The following is a 13622-nucleotide window of genomic DNA, read 5'->3' as shown; positions in this document are numbered from 1 at the left end:
GTAACATGTCTATTAGTCCATTCCCCTGCTGTAGAGAAGATGTCTAAAATACACTATTGCTGTTATTTCATATTCTCTTACACAGCATGTCCTGCAGATCAAGGACCTAATTTATGGCATTTGGGCAGAAGGCAGCGCCGGAAGGCATCTTGTTGTTCTGCCCTATGCCAACGAAGGCAGCTTAGCACCATGGTGTCAAGGTGCGTCCGTAGCAGGCAGGATTGTTTTTGTGCCGGAAGGGGCACCGACTAAGAGGCATTTTCCTCTTTCTATGTCTGCTGCAGAATGCAGCACACATGGAAAGAGGAAAAAATTAGTAGAATGAACATATTTCTCTTTGTTATGCCTCACCTCGGGCAGGGTACAGATTTCTCTGTGTGCAGACATGGTTACATTGTCACATAACAAATTGGTTCCAATCTTCTGCCCAGACATCATTTGTCCTCGGGCATGGGCTAGAGATGCCTTATCAGTACCATGGCCAGTACCATGGCATGATTTTTTTTTACACTTTACCCCTGATTTCCTTCCCCTGAGTGTGCTGCAGAAGATTCAGGAGGTGAGTGTCGATGATCAGATGCCACCATTTTGGCTGAGATGTCCTTGGTTCACCCTGTTCATGACTCTTTCCAAGGGCAAATTTCGAAAGGTTCAGATGGCCCCCTTTCCTCTATAGTTCCTAGCTACGTTTAAGTCAGTCACAACATCTCAATCTAATGGCTTGGAGCTTGAGAGACGGACCTTAGAAAACATAAGATTTTCAAAGCATGTCATGGAAGGTATTCAGTGCTCACAAAAGAGGTCCAGTCTTTCCATTTATAGGAAGCATTGAATCCCCTTTCTAAGTGGTTTATAGGCAAAGGATGGAACCTAGCACTAGTAGAATAATATGAAGGTTCTTGAATTTTTAAGGGAAGGTTTTGCTGCGGATCTTGCTTCTTCCACCCTGGCATTACAGTGGGTGGTGAGAAAGGCTTTTATGGTTTTGCTTGTGACCTGGCAAAGTTAACTCCCTTAGTGTTCAGAATACTAATGATTTTTTTGTTTAAGGAAACCGGTCTCTCCAATGTTAGTTCCATCCTGGGATTTACCCACAGTTTTTAGATGGTTATAAAAAGAGCCATTTGAGCCTTTAGCAGGATATTGGGAGAGTTAGAGTCACTAGTGGTTTCATATCCATGTTTCAAAATCTTACCAGATAATGGGGTCCTTAAACCTGATTCTAAATGTGTTCCAAAACTAAAGCCAAAGTTGCCTTTATAGCATGAAATAATTCTACCAGTCCTAACGACAGAGGAACAACAACAAAAACCTTCTTCATTAGATGTTAGGACCTTGCTCATCAATCTGCAGTGTTCTAATGAATTCAGGGTATTGTATGCATTATTAATAAGCGGGAGAAGTTATCATCCCCTACTTTAAGTAGATGGATCCGACAAGAGATTTCTCAAGCATATAAGTCCATTGAAGAAACTCCTTGATATCAGAATCAAGGCTGGCCCATTAGGTCTGTTTCAACATATTGGACAGATGCTGCTGGAATCTCTGTTCAAGAGATATGTGGAGCAGCCACGTGGGAATCCTATAATAGATTTGACAATCACTATACGTTGGATATAATGGATTAAGTGTCTCACACTCTCGGATCAGTTGTTGTTAAGGCAGCAATGAAGTATTTTTTGTTTGTAATAAAGCTTCTTAGCACTAGAGAGTCAGTGCAAAACATCTGCTTTATTTTGACTTGTGAGGTCCTAAAATCTTAATGAATGGTTGAAGGTGGGTCTATGAGGGATAATGAAATCATTACTTACTATTAAACGTCATTACCATGAATTGGGTCCCCCTCATCCCAGTCAAAGACCCTCACTTCCATCTCTTCGAGTTTTGCACCTCCATTAAACTATCTTGGTACTCACAGGAGTTGAGGAAGGAGGAAGGAGTGCTATGTCTATAAAATCATAGACAATGTAGAATAGAGTGGTACGGGCCTGTCTGAGGGTGGCTCACCTCAAATCAGGAAGATTGGATTGGTGTGGTTATGAAGATTACCAGTAAGTAATGATTTAATTGACTACAGATGTGATGAAGAAGATAGATGTTTCCACTAGCCTGGGTTGGGATAGCTTAAAGGGAAATCTGACAGTGCCCAAAGGGCTGGTGTGACAGATCAGTGTATGGACTGTTATTTTCACTGTTGAGGCTCCACAGTCATAAACCTACTATTAAATGGGGAGTTGTGAATTCCAAAACAAACATTAAATTACACAACCGTTTAGGTTTTCCTTTGTCAATCAGGTCCTCAGGTCCTCAGACTGGCAAGCACAGACTGACAAAATGTAAAGTTGACTCACAAATTATAACCACAATCAGTATAGCCCCTAGGCATGCCCACTCAATAAAAAGTGTCATTCCTAAATATCTCTGCCGTGGCATAGTAGAGTTACAACAAACAATTGATGAACGGAATGCTGACAATGCAAACATTCTCCCCCAGTCAGGAGATCTGGGTTAAATCCATCGTTCTTTTGCCCACTACACCACCCCAGTTTAGACATGGCCATATGCAAATCAGTCTTGACCCTGTGCCTCATGGGAACAGTCCAGCCCGAACTGCCAAGCCATGACTTCCCTGGACCAGAATCAAGCATCTTAGGACCGGTTTCTGGCTATCAGCCGTCATCAGCCAGGATAGCTTGACTCCAGTGGCGTAGTAAGCACGGGTCCCACGTCTGGGAATACCCATCCCACTTAGGGCGAAAAGCGTTACAACAAACAATTGATGGACGGAATGCTGACAATGCAAACATTCTCCCCCAGTCAAGAGATCTGGGTTAAATCCATCGTTCTTTTGCCCACTACACCACCCCAGTTTAGACATGGCCATATGCAAATCAGTCTTGACCCTGTGCCTCATGGGAACAGTCCAGCCCGAACTGCCAAGCCATGTCTTCCCTGGACCGGAATCAAGCATCTTAGGACCGGTTTCTGGCTATCAGCCGTCATCAGCCAGGATAGCTTGACTCCAGTGGCGTAGTGAGCACGGGTCCCACGTCTGGGAATACCCATCCCACTTAGGGCGAAAAGCGTTACAACAAACAATTGATGGACGGAATGCTGACAATGCAAACATTCTCCCCCAGTCAAGAGATCTGGGTTAAATCCATTGTTCTTTTGCCCACTACACCACCCCAGTTTAGACATGGCCATATGCAAATCAGTCTTGACCCTGTGCCTCATGGGAACAGTCCAGCCCGAACTGCCTAGCCAGGTCCTCCCTGGACTGGAAACAAGCATCCTAGGACCGGTTTCGGGGTTTCACCCCTCTTCAGCCAGGATAGCTTGATTCCAGTGGCATGGAGAGCACTGTTCCCATGAGGCACAGGGTCAAGACTGATTTGCATATGGCCAACTTTAGGACTACTAAATTGAGAAAAATCCTTATTTTAAGACTTTCGGTATTCACAGAAGGCATTTAGGAGTCCTAAAGTTAGGAGTACTAACTATACTACTACTAAACTGAGAAAAATACTAATTTTAAGGCTTTCGGGAGTCACAGAAGGCATTTAGGAGTCCTAAAGTTAGGAGTCCTAACTTTAGGACTACTAAATTGTGAAAAATCCTTATTTTAAGACTTTCGGTATTCACAGAAGGCATTTAGGAGTCCTAAAGTTAGGAGTCCTAACTATACTACTACTAAACTGAGAAAAATCCTAATTTTAAGGCTTTCGTGAGTCACAGAAGGCATTTAGGAGTCCTAAAGTTAGGAGTCCTAACTTTAGGACTACTAAATTGAGAAAAATCCTAATTTTAAGACTTTCGGTATTCACAGAAGGCATTTAGGAGTCCTAAAGTTAGGACTCCTAACTTCTGTGAATACCGAAATGAGTAAGTGCCTTCTGTGAATACCAAAATGAGTAAGTGTCCTTCTGTGAATACCAAATTGGTAGTAAGTTTAGGATTTTGTCCTAAGTTAGTTCTATGAATCGGGCCCTGTGTCTTTATGCAGCACACAAACATTAATTATCCGAAAGCACAACACAAGAAAAACCCCAAACCACTATAGAAAAATAGAGTATATTTTAACAAAACGTTTGACCCGAAGAGACTAACATCCAATCAGTAGAACCAGAGTTATGAATACAAAAATAAATAAACTGCAATACTGCACCTAAAAGCAGGAAGCATGGCTATCTGGTTGAGCTGAACTGGGTCAAAGTCAAAAGCTCAGGCCAACCATGATGGAGCATGGGTCGGATACAGTCCCAGATTTGTCCCGCTGAAGGTATAGTGTCAAGTTTTGTGCCAAGACTCCCATTTGCTTGGAAGAAGTTAGCCAGGAGCAGGGCGAGTGTCATGGGCAGAAGTTGGTGTGGTGTGAAGAGCAGGCAGGGCGTCATCACGGGTGGGCTGGAGGTACACATTGGCGGTTACCTGCGGGCTGATGCTGGACAAAGAGATGGGCTTGTGGCAGCTCATGCTGATTTTTTGGTGTGACCGGCATGGTTCCAGTGTGAACAGGCCCATTTGTGGTCATAAAGAACCAAAAAAGCTTGAATTTAAGAGCTCAAGAGCCACTTCAGAGTCCAGGACTTGTGGGGCATGAAAGTGCTATAAACAGGTCCAGGAGCTGTTGGAGAGCCTTTTCTGCCTCTGAGGGTCAGATAAGGAGGCCAGCAGACTAGCCATTTGAGGCACTCTGGGGTCCTGGGTACAAGATGAAGTTGCCGGTCCAGGTCTTTTTCCCCAGGCAAGAAGGCAGCAGTCAGCAGGTAAGCACAGCAGGGCAGACGTTCTTCCAGAGCAGCAATCCAGCAGAATGACAGTCCTTGTAGCAGCACAGCAGTCCTTCTTCCTGAAAGAGGATTCACAGGTCCAGAAGTGTACTGAAGAGGGGGCATGAATGTCTTATTTTTATGCCCAGGTGCCCTTGACCTGGAAGGTTGGAGAAGCTTCAGCAAGGGTTCTTTGAAGTGCATAACATTTCCTGACCCCCTTGTTCTGGCTCCTAGCTGGCTGCAGTGATAATACTGGGTAGTTAGGCCCTTTGTGTGAAGCCAGAGCACAGGCTATTCAGGTCTTAGCAGGGCTGTGTTCAGCGCCGCCTAAATTCTGCCTGCAGATTGGTCCATTCAGACACATCTAATACCTCTATTCTTTGACTGTCTGGGAGAAATTCACAAAGCCCAACTGTCAGCTACACCCAGTCATGTGACCCAAGGCAGGCTACAGGCACAAAGGACTAAGAGCAGGAAAATGCAATTTTCTAAAAGCAGCAACAATGTCATGAAAAATCTGACTTTACCATCAAAGCGGCTTTATCATTATAATTTCATAGGTACCAAGCATGACATATCTACCGCCTCTCAACTAGGAATTACAGCTTATTAAATAAAATAAGGAATCACCAAAGTTATCCTATGGGAGGGGTAGGCCTCAAATTAGTGAAAAACCAAATTGGGTGTTTTTCACTACCAGGACAAGTAAAACTTTAGAGTACATGTCTAACCTTTTAATTACACAGCATCCTGACCCATGGGCTACATAGGGCCTACCTTAGGGGTGACTTATATGTAATAAAAGGGGAGTTTAAGGCTTGGCCAGAGGGGTTTTAATGTTTCAAATTGACATGGTAGTGTGACACTGCATTCAGGCTCCAATGGCAGGCCTGGAACATGCTTTGGAGGGCTTCTTAAGTGGGTGGCACAATAAGTGCTGCAAGCTCACTGGTAGCATTTAATCTATAGTTCCTGGGTGTAGTGGATACCACTCTACAAGGGGCTTATAAGTAAACTAACTATGCCAATTAGGTATATGCCAGTCAAACCAGACCACTGGTGTGGTCTGACCCAGGTCTGTGTTCCACCATAAAGTCCATTCCCTGTAGAGAGATGGACCATCTCAACAATTTTAGATTCTCAACCCTGATTTGCATTAGCCACCTGAGGGGCCTGTGGTTTGTCTGAACCCGGAATTGAGTCCCAAACAAATATGGTTTCAACTTCTTCAGTTTTCAGACCACAGCAAAGGCTTCTCTTTCAAAAGTACTCCACCTCTGTTCCCAGGGGAGTAGCCTCCTAAAGATAAAAGCTACAGGTTGGTCTAGGCCCTCATCATTTAGTTGTGGTGAAACTTTGGCACAATGATAAAACTGAGGCATCTGTTTGAACTATGAATTCCATGGAAAAGTCGAGGGCCATGAGCATAGGGACTGTGCAAATTGTCAATTTCAAAGAGTCAAAAGCTTTTGGCAAGCCTCTGTCCAGATCACTTTACTTGGCTGCTTTATGGTAGTCAGCTTAGTCAAGGGGGCAACAATGGTTCCATGCTCCTAGACAAACCTCCTATAATATCCTCACTTCAGTTTGAGCTTTTGAGGCTCCCAGGCCAGAATGGTCTCGGTTTTGGCCTGGAGGGGATGCACATTGCCCCTGCCCACAAGGTGTCCAAAGTACACTGCAGGCCCTTGCCCTATCTGGCACTTACTGGCCTTGATAGTCAGGCCTGAGTTCTGCAGGGCCTAAAGCACTTCCTGAAGACAGCTATTTCATCCAACTAAGCAGCACTGAAAGCCTCCATAGAAGCCAAAGAAGGGTTCACCATCCTCTGGAAAGTGGCAGGGGCATTCTTCAATCCAAAGTGCATCATGTAACTGAAACTGGCCCTCTGGAGAGGAAAAGGCTGACCTCTAATTAGCCCCTTCAGCTAGGGAGATATGCCCGTACCATGAAGTGAAGTCAAATGTAATTATGGAGCAGTCCATAATCTATCAAAGAGCGCAAGATGGGGTGAGCATCAATTTAGTAGCTGAGTTGAGCACCGTGTAGTCCACACAGAACCGGAGTCCTGGGGCGGCACCTAGTGGAGCAGCTTTTGGTACCAGCACCACTGGGCTGGACATGGGATCCTGAAGTTCAAAATCGCCCCTAGCTCTAACATCTTATAGACCTCCTCTTTGATGCTGGCCCTCACTTTTTTCAGACAGCCTGTATATTTTGCTTTTGACAGGGGCTGACCCCTGTATCAATGTCATGGGTACACAGATATTTAAGCCCAGGAGTGAGGGGAAACAGAAAGGCAAACATCCCTAACAACTGGCGACAGTCCCTCTGATATTCTGGGGTCGGGTTTTGAGAGAGGTTGACACCCTCCACTGACCCATCTTTCTCTTTTGAAGACAGGAGGTCAGGGAGAGGTCCACTCCCCTTCTCCTCCTCACAATCATCTGACAGCAACAGCATGGTGACCTCAGACAGCTCAGATAGAGTCCCAGGTTAGCCCCAATGAATGTTCACCTTCTCAAGTTTTTGCCAAGAGTCCTGATCAATTGGAAGAAGGTCGCTGGAGCAAGGATAGCATCATGGGTGGCAGTCTGCTTGGTGCAAAATTCAGGTCGGGCAGGCTAGAGCTTCGCATTGGTGGTTTCCCAACGCTGACGGTGCTGCTGGACAAAGAGACAGGCCTGGGTGGATCGAGCTGATTTTTGGTGCAAGTAGTATGGTTACGGTGTGACTGGGCCCGTTCGTAGCCTCAAAGAGTTCAAAAGCTTGAATTTAAGAGCTTCAGATCCACACCAAAGGTCCAGTAGCTGAAAGGAACCTCTTGGTGGTAAGGAACACGCTGAGCTGTTGGAGAGCCTTTTATGTCTCTGAGGGTCAGATCAAGATTCAAGAAATGCTCAATTGCTCCTCCTCAAACCCCCACCTTCGTGTACAAGTGGTACATGAACCAATCCTTCTCCAGAAGCACCACAAGATTCTGGAACTCCCTCCTGCCGAGCCTCCGCCTGACCACATGTCATGTCACATTAAAAAAAATGACATAGCTCTTCTCTTTAAACCACATCTTGCCTAAACTGCTCCTACCCCTCACACTCCATCCAATCATATACCAACCTCAATCTGCACAATCGATTGATGATCCTCAAATGTTATTATACCACCCACCTTTCATTGCTTCATTTTGCTATGAGTATGTTTGAGGTGCTGTACTTTCCAGAAGAGGATACCTGGCAATTACTCCTCCTCTAATATACATATATATTTCCAGTTGTTACTGACATGTTCTGGCTTTATTGTGATGCCTCTGAGCCATGTCTGTGCTATATAACAATGCAAAATTAAATAAAAACATTTTGTTCATTTTGCTGCTTCTTACTGCTTTTATTGTAGTTTATAAATGATTTTATAGATTTGTTTCTATGATATAAATAAAACATTTTGCGAGCATACCACACAACATTTAGAAAATATCATGCACACTTCATTATCTCAAATATATTCTTTAAAAATGAGGTGATGGTCACCATAACGTATATCCAAAAGCAGTGGCAGGTGGTCCATTTAGGATAAATAGAACCAGGCAGTTAAATGTATAGCAGTTGTGGTAAAGTGACATTTGGAAGTTATGAAGAAATTTATATGAAAATGTTTCAAAATGTTTTGTTCCCAAATAGATAAGGACACGAGCTAGTGTCATGAGGCATGTGGTAAAACATGGTCTACTTTGGGATGGCTTATACTTGGGATTTCAGGCACGACTACAGCGAGAACCTGATATCTACCATCATCAGTAAGTATTTTCATATACTGATATCGTGTTTCCATTTTCCTGATAGACATCACAGGAGGCTTCCTGTATCCGTCGGTTCTTTTACATTCATTTTGCATTATTTTTAGAATGTAACTTTTGCAGTAAAATTTAAAACTAGAGTTTCATGTATGAAGATAATGGTATGAAATAAATCTGGAGGAAATTCATAAAATGCCAAACAATGTTATAAATGAACAGCTTTAAGATCCTCTGGGCTAGATTTACCAATTTCTCATGCAGTGCAGCAGCCTCAAATGCTGTGCTGCGTGAGAAGGAGAGCAGAGTGAGCGCCAAATTCACTGAAATATGGCACTCTCCTCCATTCTCCCTAGTGTCAGCACTGAAATTAACTGCCGCTCGCCACGGAGATACGTTTGCACCATAGTGCAAGGGTGTCTCCATGAGTCAAGCATTGGTTTTGTACAGGAAGGATACCCTTCCAGTACAAAACATAATGCCTAAACTGATTTTAAACATGTTCCCACTTTGTATATGTGCTGTACAGTGAAGAACACAGGCGAAGTCGGAAAATAAAGGAGAAAAAAAGCATTTCTCCTTCATAGCACCTGATTGAAGGGTGTGCTATTTTCTGAAGCTAAACCCTACTTTATTTAGTAAATTGGGTTTAGTGTCAGAAACCTCAGGTGGTCACATGGGAATACCCATGCACCATCCATGGTACGCCTCCTTGGCGCTAAGTAATGCAAAGCAGTGCTATGTGCTGCTTAGCATTGCTTGCACATTATTTCCAGCACTAAACATGTTTAGCGCTGGAAAGGAAATCGGACAAAAAGATTTTGCACCAATTTGCATCACATTTGTGACACAAACAGTGACATCCTAGTAAATCTGCCCCTGAGTGTACCTCCAATGCACATACCAGAAACATAAATGTCAGGGTATTTAGGGCCCATGCACAAAACAATTTTGGATCTAACAAACTCTGAGATTTGCAAGAAGCATACAAAGTCCATTTTACAAGTTGGAAGAGTCTCTCTGAATTGTGAAAGAGGGCAAATGCTCCTAACTGGGAGCCTTAATAGAAGGTATCAATCCTTTGCAGCCGCAAACCATTGATCAGATGGGGCGGCATCTGATTTGCAAAGGGAAAACTGAACCTTACCCTTTGTGAATCGTGTACAGCAGCTTCAGAGGGATCTGGCAGTGATCCAAAAGACCATTGCCTCTTTCCCCAAATGTATTATCAAATAAAAATCATTTTTAAAGAAGCACCTTTCCCTTTAATGAACCAAAGATGCTTTTAAAAAACTTTTCCAGTTAGAAAATCAAATGAAAGGATGGTGGTAAGCTGATCCTGGCAGGCCTTCAATCCCAGCATTTGTATCTGTTCACAGGGGCAGCAAACTGCAAATTTCCTAATTATTAATAATAGGCAGGTTATTTTGCGACATGGCAAAATGTACAATTTGCAATGCTATCTGTTAGTACACAGGTGAAGTTGAAAATGTCCTACCCATTTGCATGCCAGTCGGTGCGTAAATTGCATATTCAGGTTAGCAAATGGGTCTTTGTATATTTGCCCTTAGGTCCCAACTGTAATTGAAGTCTAAAGTTAATGTTATTGGGTTTTTCCGCAGCATTTGACACCATATCCCATCATATTTTACTCAATCGCCTGGAAGACATAGGTATCACAGGGAATGCCCTGAAATGGCTTACCAACTTCCTATCTGATAGAACACAGACAGTCAACCTAGGCCCCTTTCACTCTAAGACTACCAAGGTTACCAAGGGAGTACCCCAGGGCTCATGCTTGAGCCCTACCTTATTTAACGTTTATGTTGCACCCCTAGCTAGATTGTTGAGAAAACTGGGGTTCATTCCTATATCATACGCCGATGACACCCAGTTACTCCTTTCATTTGATAAATCCTGCCCGAACCTTCAAGCCATCTTTAGCGCAAGTATGAAATCTATAGCTGATTGGATGAAATTGAATTTTCTCCAACTTAACGCTACTAAATCCAAAATAATGCTATTTGGAGATGGTACCGTGTTGTGGTCGCCCAGTTGATGGCCAGAGGAACTAGGTCCCACCCCTTGCCATAAACTAGTGGTAAAAAAACCTTGGAGTTAGACTTGACTATAAACTTACTCTGAGAGACTATGTCTTCTCCACTATTGGAACCTGTTTGCATAACCTTAGTATGCTCAGAAGAGTCTTCCCTTTTCTACCTATGTCCTCGAGGAAAACTCTGGTACAGGCACTTATTTTAAGCCACCTAGACTACTGTAATGCGCTGATGATCTCAGCCAACGAAAAGGACATACACAGACTACAGGTTATCCAAAACACAGCGGCCCGTTTGGTTGACAATGCCCCCTCTAGAACAGCCTCCCTCCCCTTGCTGCAGAAATTGCATTGGTTACCCATTCGAAAAAGGATCCATTTCAAAATATGCTGCTTGGCATACAAAGCCATAAACAGATTAGGCCCTAGCTATCTCAATGTCAAATTTGTCAACTATGTTCCTCTTAGACCCCTACGCTCAGGAGACAAAGCCCTTATCTCGGTCCCTCGCGTTAAAAAGGCTCGACAAGGCGGGAAGGCCTTCTACCATCTAGCCCCGCACCTATGGAATGATCTTCCTCTCCACCTGCGACAATGCACAGATTACCTGGCTTTCAGGAAAATGCTGAAAACATCTCTTTTCTAACTTCAGTCTCCTCGTTCACTTGTGTGGCTCCAGCGCTGAGATACCCTTATGGGGGGATTTGTGCGCTTTTTAAATGAAATAAATAAAAATAAATTCTTCCAGGTCATAACAGCGCCCAGGATGAAACTTCAGCCTCCCCAGTTAGCTTTTTTGAATCTGGGGACTGTCATGAGTTTTGCGTAGGAGAATCGAAGAAATCTGTTGGGAAGATACCAGGCCAGCTTTTGTCTGAGGAAAGCAGAGGACCAGAATTTAGGAGTTCCAGAAAGAAGTCTGGCAGCCGTATTTTGAAGAACCTGAAGCCTATGAAGATGTTGCTGCTGCCTGTTCATGTACAGACTGTTACAGTAGTCCAGTCTGGACAGAATAAGTGAGGACACTACAGTTTTTCAGGCATCTAACGGTATGAAAAGCAAGATATTCCTTAAAAATTCCTAGAATAAAGAATGTTAAGGAGGTAACCGAGTTAACCTGGTCTCTAAAGTTAAGTCTGTGGTCCACGATAACTCCTAAATTTCTTACTTTTGTGGCTGGAATTAGAGGGCGAGCCCAATTCTATAAACCACCAGAAAAGAGACCAGAAGGAAGTAGGAAGTCTAGATCTTAGTGTTCAGACGACTCCCAGTGGTAATGTTGATGGTAAACAGACGCTCCCATCTCCTCCTTCTCTGGATAAGTTGGAGCCAGAGATTATTAGGTGACCTGAGCTCTACAGTAATATTTCAGAAATATTAGACTGTGTTTCAAGGAATGTTTGGGGTTGTAGATCAATGTAGGCGAGCGTGCCTCACCTGAGACAGGCCTGAGGCAGGGCTGGTGGTGTGGATTAGAAGGGGTCCTCTATCGATTACAGTTAAATAGAATGAATGCAGTTTACTGAGCGATACCTGGGAAATGAAACTAAAACCAAAAACAATAATTTACACCAACCTAAAATAAAAGAAAATGTTGACAACAAAGGAGCTCATTCATGAAGCCTGCAGAAGTGTCCCGGATGAAAGAAAGAGAAAAAATTACTGCCAAAAAAATCCTTCCTCTTCCCTACTTGACTCCTGCCACTTAACGCCCCATGCACCAACCCCACATACATCGGCCGCCTGCTCAGAGCAAGTGGTGATAATATGTGGTAAAAGTATGGCAAAATGACCACACCAGTTGAAACCACTGCTTGCACAGGAATTGAAATTATGAGTTTGTAGTTGTACAGAAAGACAGATTTTTTCCCAATACATTTTGGCAGGTTAAATCTGCTGGTTTTTTCAGAGTAAAATAGTCTGGAGAATATAGGAACATGTGGATTTTAGTGAATTAGCCATGAATATATGAATGTTATGCCCAACAGTAAAAAAAAACAGTTATTGGTGTCATTTTATCGCACCCAATAAATAACTATCCCCACAAGATCATTATTTATTGGGTCTTCATTATTTATCGGGTCTCTTAAATACCAAACCAATTACGCAGAAGTTGTAATTGAGACCTAGGTCTCCTGACATTCTGGTCATAGACCTCGGAATAACAGAGGGAACTGGTATTGTGGAAGAAGTCATGAACAGAATGATATATATCCCATTGGTGTTATACATGAAGTGCAATCCTAGAAATCTTCATGCATTGTGATTTGATGATAAGCAGAAGCAATATCAAGTACAAAATATATCCTTACTCTACCTTAACAATGCCTTCTTCTCACTTATGTGAAGTAAAGGAAATCTATCCTCAATCAGACAATTAATAATGGGAAACAGTCGGGCTCAGCCACGCATGTCTGACCAACGCAAGCATAACCACGCTTGCCTTAACTACGCATATGCCTTAACAACACAGATGCGTGGTTAAGTCAATGCGCTGTCTAGTTACATAGCAGATGGGCAGAAGAGGAAGAAAGGAAGAGGAAGGATGATCGGGAATCAGGAGAGAACGTGATGAGGTATGTGGGGCTGGGTCTTGGGGGTCGTTTTTCGGGGTGGGGTAGGTCCTAGGACTCAGGAGGGGGTCGGAGTTGTTTGTAGGGCAGGGAGCAGTTTTAGGGTTCAGGGCAGGGGGGCTGGTGTCGGCGTAGTTAGCAGCTGTAGGGGAAAGTTTTTCGGGCTCATGGTGGGGTGCTGGGATCGAGGTCGTTTTTAGGGTGGGGGCAGTTTTTAAGGCTAAGGGTGAGTTGCGAGAAAAGGGACAGTTTAAAGGACAGGGGGCAGTTTTAGGTCTCAGGGCAGGAGGGACTAGGTTAGGGTACTTCAGGGAAGTAGGGGCTGGTTTTTAGGGCTCAGGGCGGGGGGCTGGTGTCGGTTGTTTTCGGGGCATGGGTTAATTTTAGGGCTCAGGGCAGGGGGAAAAGGGACACTTTACAGGGCAGGT

At 43.8% G+C, this 13622-nt stretch overlaps 1 protein-coding gene across 2 annotated transcripts in view; it reads left to right on the top strand.

Annotated features, from left to right (window-relative positions):
- The window catches only part of LOC146831577 (cytidine monophosphate-N-acetylneuraminic acid hydroxylase-like), a 567547-nt gene that overhangs the window by 478117 nt on the left and 75808 nt on the right, over window positions 1-13622 (top strand). For both annotated transcript variants that reach the window (XM_085605926.1, XM_085605925.1), the window contains one exon: window positions 8453-8568. In XM_085605926.1, the coding sequence (XP_085462052.1) occupies window positions 8453-8568 (116 nt within the window). The remainder of the gene's footprint in view (window positions 1-8452; window positions 8569-13622) is intronic.

This window comes from Triturus cristatus, chromosome 5_1, assembly GCF_964204655.1.
Source record: "Triturus cristatus chromosome 5_1, aTriCri1.1, whole genome shotgun sequence".
In the NCBI taxonomy this organism is placed as follows: Eukaryota; Metazoa; Chordata; class Amphibia; order Caudata; family Salamandridae; genus Triturus; species Triturus cristatus.
The sequence above is the reverse complement of the archived record's forward strand: the minus strand, read 5'-3'. Positions and strand labels throughout refer to the sequence as shown.